The sequence below is a fragment of the Priapulus caudatus genome, unplaced genomic scaffold (assembly GCF_000485595.1).
Source record: "Priapulus caudatus unplaced genomic scaffold, Priapulus_caudatus-5.0.1 Scaffold516, whole genome shotgun sequence".
In the NCBI taxonomy this organism is placed as follows: domain Eukaryota; kingdom Metazoa; phylum Priapulida; class Priapulimorpha; order Priapulimorphida; family Priapulidae; genus Priapulus; species Priapulus caudatus.
The window spans coordinates 139911-144703 of record NW_014577577.1 but is presented as its reverse complement, the minus strand read 5'-3'; the positions used below and the strand labels follow the sequence as shown (position 1 = coordinate 144703).

At 46.3% G+C, this 4793-nt stretch overlaps 1 protein-coding gene across 1 annotated transcript in view; it reads right to left on the bottom strand.

The window, feature by feature from the left end:
• Positions 1–4074, bottom strand: part of LOC106811215 (receptor-type guanylate cyclase gcy-22-like) — a 9046-nt gene extending 4972 nt beyond the window's left edge. The window contains exons 1-2 of the mRNA XM_014814771.1: positions 4068–4074; positions 3023–3727 (exon numbers count right to left, since the gene is read on the bottom strand). Coding sequence (XP_014670257.1) covers positions 3023–3727; positions 4068–4074 — 712 coding nt within the window. The remainder of the gene's footprint in view (positions 1–3022; positions 3728–4067) is intronic.
• Between the last annotated feature and the right edge of the window lie 719 nt (positions 4075–4793).

The following is a 4793-nucleotide window of genomic DNA, read 5'->3' as shown; positions in this document are numbered from 1 at the left end:
CGAGAGAGAGAGAGAGAGAGAGAGAGAGAGAGAGAGAGAGAGAGAGAGAGAGAGAGAGAGAGAAAGAGAGAGAGAGAGAGAGAGGGAAAGCAGAAGACGAGTTGTGTGTGAGAGAGGATGCGGAGCACGAAGGTGACACTCTATCAGCTTCCGACGACGCGCAGCGACGTACGGGATGCGTGGAGTGCGCGCAGGTTACGAACCGAACGACCCGACGATACAATTCGCATCTGGAGAGATTGCAGATCGTTAACGTCGGCAGATATGCTGCGTTTCCTGGTCATCTCGCGACGACGATGGCAACCTGGAGGGTCTCGCAGACCGACGTCGGCAGAGAGTGTGTGAGTGTGAGCAAGCGCACGTCGGTAGAGAGAGAGAGTGCGAGTGTGAGCAAGCGCGTGCGCGCTCATATTGATCGCTGGCTCGTAATCAGCCTGGTTTGTTCATTCATTCGCTGGTACGTCGTCGCATGTGTTCTCTCACTGCTTGTGTGGTCGCTCATCATTCGCTACGATTCCTCGGTCGCACTTCCCGACGAAGTGACGAATACATTTGTGTGGATCAGTAGCTTAGCTGAGTGTCTTCCTGCTTCCACCGTGTGTTGTCGTCGAGGGATGGTTCACTGGCGGAATGAGTGTAGTGTACCGATATTTGACGTAGGGTTGTGATTCTCGCGCGAGAGAAAAAATGGACAGAATGCGATATCACGAGTATATAAAATGACGAGTATTATTATAGCCTCCGTTCACACAACAAAATGTTAACCAAGTTATGTCCCGGTATATACCCGGATTATATATATATATATATACGCTATATACGGTAACAATTGATGATATTAGATCTAGATCTATAATTTACCTTCGCTATACGCGTACTGTACGCGGTAAGCGTATAGTTAGTTATATATATTCACTATTTCACGCTGCCACTCTATAGTCGCTTCACTAACCTTCCAGCCGTTCTAATGACGTCTGATAACGATTTCTCCCACGCAATACAATATTAGAAGCAGTCGTTAGTTCACACTCGTTCGACTTCATTAGCTGAACGTAATTAGTAGGAATGTAATTAATAGAAGCGAGCAACTACAAGTAATATCGCATATACGCTGCGATGCGTTGACGAATTTCTCCCGTAATTGGATTCAAGCGTAACCAAACCTTTAAGGTGTTGGACAACTGTAAAGGGCGTCCATATAGGCAGCAGGTCTGAGTTTAATCACAGAAATTAAATAAAAATACTCAGAAAGTTTCGGCACATACGCGACATTCACTTTATTCATGCTAAATGATTACAGATTCAAGGCCAATCTTTACTCAAAACACTTGCCGGATTGTTTTCGAGAATTTTCAGCATGTAGTCGGATCCCGTTTCAAACACAGAAATGGCCGACCGGTCACCGACATGGCTACACCACTTGACGCAATGGTACAATTACACGACAGACCAATCTCACTTCTAATGCCTTCTAGACGTTCACGAGGCATTTACCTTACGCGCCTAACGCAAATTAGTGCACTCTAGTTCCGAATTTTACCGCAAAAAAAATAACGAAGACATTTTCCAGGAGCGAAAATAGTGCAACATTGGTGAACAATTGGCGGAAGGCTACTGTTGCATAATGCATATATGTCACCTGTAATGATGCGCGCCTGTTCGCACACGGATTGCTGTCTTGCGTGTACCGCAGAAGTGTCACCCATCAAGCCATCCACTGCCACGCCGTGTGACATGCGTGTGTAATTATGGAATTGCCTGAGTTAGCCATCAGAGTTTTGCGTTTAGTGATGTACGCCTATCACAAGGTAGCGAATTATCAGGAGTTCATTAGCTAAATGCACGCTCGATGTTATGGCACACAAGACGACCGGCTGCGCATACTCCTACGAAACATACGTGTAATTAGCACAGCCATTAGCTGCTGCTCCTAATACGTCTCTCGAAAGATGTCGCATGTGTAAGTGTCAATCAGAGCTGCGGGAGCGAGGGGTCGAGCGAAGAGTTCACTTTCAGCGTTCGCGTGTGCTACATACAATACATTCCCCGACGATACTCGTTCTGTCGAGTCTGCGATTTTAGTTGACTTGCTGTTCCGCTCTTCGAATCATGACTGGTATATGCAGCGCGGACCTTACATGCCATAACATACCATAAGATCTTCTTCCTATTTCTTAAGTAAGGTCTACTGATGGAATGTTATCATATAAATCTATGCTAGGATAACTCCTCTTCATTTCAAATGCATAATTATTGCATAATATTAATTGTCTCGGGAGATATTGCGCATGCGCGAACACCATTTATAAATCACCGAGTTGCACTCTCTCCCTCTTTCTCTTTCGCTCTCTTTCTCTTACTCCTCCTCTCATTTTCTCGCGCGTTCTCTCTCTCTTTCTCGCTCGTTCTCTCTCGCTCTAGTAAAATGAGCAATTTCAACAAATTAATATAAATGTGTAATGACGTACGCGCTTAATACCTGCGGCATTATGCCGCTACGTGGCGCGCTTGCTCGGCCACAGTAATTGAGTGGTAAAGCAGAGGTTACAACCTTCTTGCAGCTTTTTTTCACAATTCCAAGAAAGAGTTTTGCTGTCGCCTTCATCTCAGCGGTGGTCACCACTACATATTCAATAATGACACTGTACATAGTCATGTGATAGTCAGAATGAAGGCTGTACTTGTACTCAAAAGTACCTCAAATACCATTTCCCATACTCAGACACGTGCCGCAGAAACGCGCGCGCAAATGGTCTCCCTCTGGGTGGAGGGACACACCCCTGATTGCTGTTCTCTGATTGGCCATTTTGGCAAAAAAACGTCCAACACGCCAACTGCGAGTTTGCGAAATTAGATCATGTTCTGATCTTCTAACTAGTTGCTATCGAGCGGTTGGACGCGCAACTTTTGCGTTTACACTGCCGATTGTCAGTTGCGAAGTTGCGAAGTTGGTACAATTCGGCAATTCGCCAACACAAAGTCGGTAGTGTTAACCCAGCTCGACACACGAGCGTCCGCTTACCGATCGTTTCCACCTTGTAAACATCGAACAAGTCGACTTTATCGTCAAACGCGTTGTAGATCGTGTTCAGCATATCGACGACTTGAAACGGCGTGCTTCGTGAACAGATCCGCGTAAAATCGACGATATCCGAGAAATAGATCGTCACGCAGTCGTAATGCTCCGGCGACGCCGACCGACCCTGCTTCAAATGATCGGCGACGCTTTTCGGCAGCATCTGGTAGAGGAGTTTATCGGTGAGTTTCTGCTCCTTGTTCAGTTCCTCGGTGCGCTTCTGCAGGCTAGCGGCGTAGATCTGCAGGGACTTCGTCATGCGGTAGACGGAGAGCGCGATGACGGGACAGATCGCGACCGTGCAGACGACGGTCGTCGCCGAGAGGATTATGTCGTCGCGCAACGTCGACAGTCGCTCGTGCAGCTGCGCGACGATCTGCCTCCCCAGCGCCCCCTCGAAGCGCTTCAGCGTGTTGATGTATTGCGTCATGTTGTCGAACCACCAGGAGGCCATGTGCACGTCGGGCGGCTGGACGTCGGCTGCGATCAGCGTGTGTCGCATTGTCGCTATCGTCGCGTGAAGGTCGCCGCGCGTGTAGTTGGCGACGAGCGACAGGATCGTGGCGCTGTAGTCGGCAGCCCGCGTTAGATACGCCTCTCCGATCTCCTTCCGCTTGTTGTACCACAGGTACTCCTCCCGTGGGAATCTTCCTAGGGGAGAGAGAGCAAAGCGAGTGAGTGTAAACGAATCTGGATCGGAAAAGGGGGTGAGAAGAGACGTTGAGGGTAACCCTTTAGGGTAATGGTTATTGGTACGGCTAAGGTAAGGGATGGGGTTAGGGTTAGGGTTAGGGTTAGGGTTAGGGTTAGGGTTAGGGTTAGGGTTAGGGTTAGGCATAGCGTGAGGAGACGTTGGAAGCGGTTTTTTTGTATACACGGTAGTTTCATAAATTGTTGATTTGATCGTTTTGAGCATCGTTAGGGTTTCTTCGTCTTCGTCGTCGTTACTGTCTATAAAGAGTGTTCGTTACGAGGTTATGAGGTTGGTTACCTGACATTAGGGTATAGCTCTCGCGATGGCAATCACTAAAATGTAGCCAGAATTAAGGCAGACAATCGAATGTGGCGGTAAGGCATGTTAAATAATTGACCATTGGGGTAAAAGTTATGAGTACGGTTAATGTAAGGGTTAGGGTTAGAGCTAGGGTGAGCGCAATGGTTTGAGTTAGAGTAAGTGATCGGGTTAGGATTTTGGTTTGGAATTTTGGGTTTGCATTATATTAATATAGCGTATAGGCGAGTATAACAGAGTATATAGTTACCTTATATTACCTTACCGGAATTTAATAAAGCGGAAAATTTCCAGCAGTCATTACCGAAACAGTTTTAAATTACGGATAACTTGAATCATCTGATGCAGAGGAAATGCAATGGTTATATTTAAATAGCGAGTAATTGGATAGTCGTGCAAAAAACGCTATGCGGGGAGATAAGATAATGAGGTTTCTTTTGCTACATCGAGCAGGACATGTGAGCTCTGGAGATCCTGGTAATGTCGACATTTCTTATCGCAGCGCGGTGATTTCGAATGTATAAACCGGTGTATCAACATTACTACGTGCTTCTTTTGACAGATTTATTGACATACTTGAAGGATATAAATATATCTATGATAAATTTAAGTGTGACTGGGTTATTTTGAGGTTTAAAAGCTCGTCGCTTATCCTTTAAATAGCATTTCTAAAAGCAGTGACTCTTTATTTCAGCAGAGCAAACG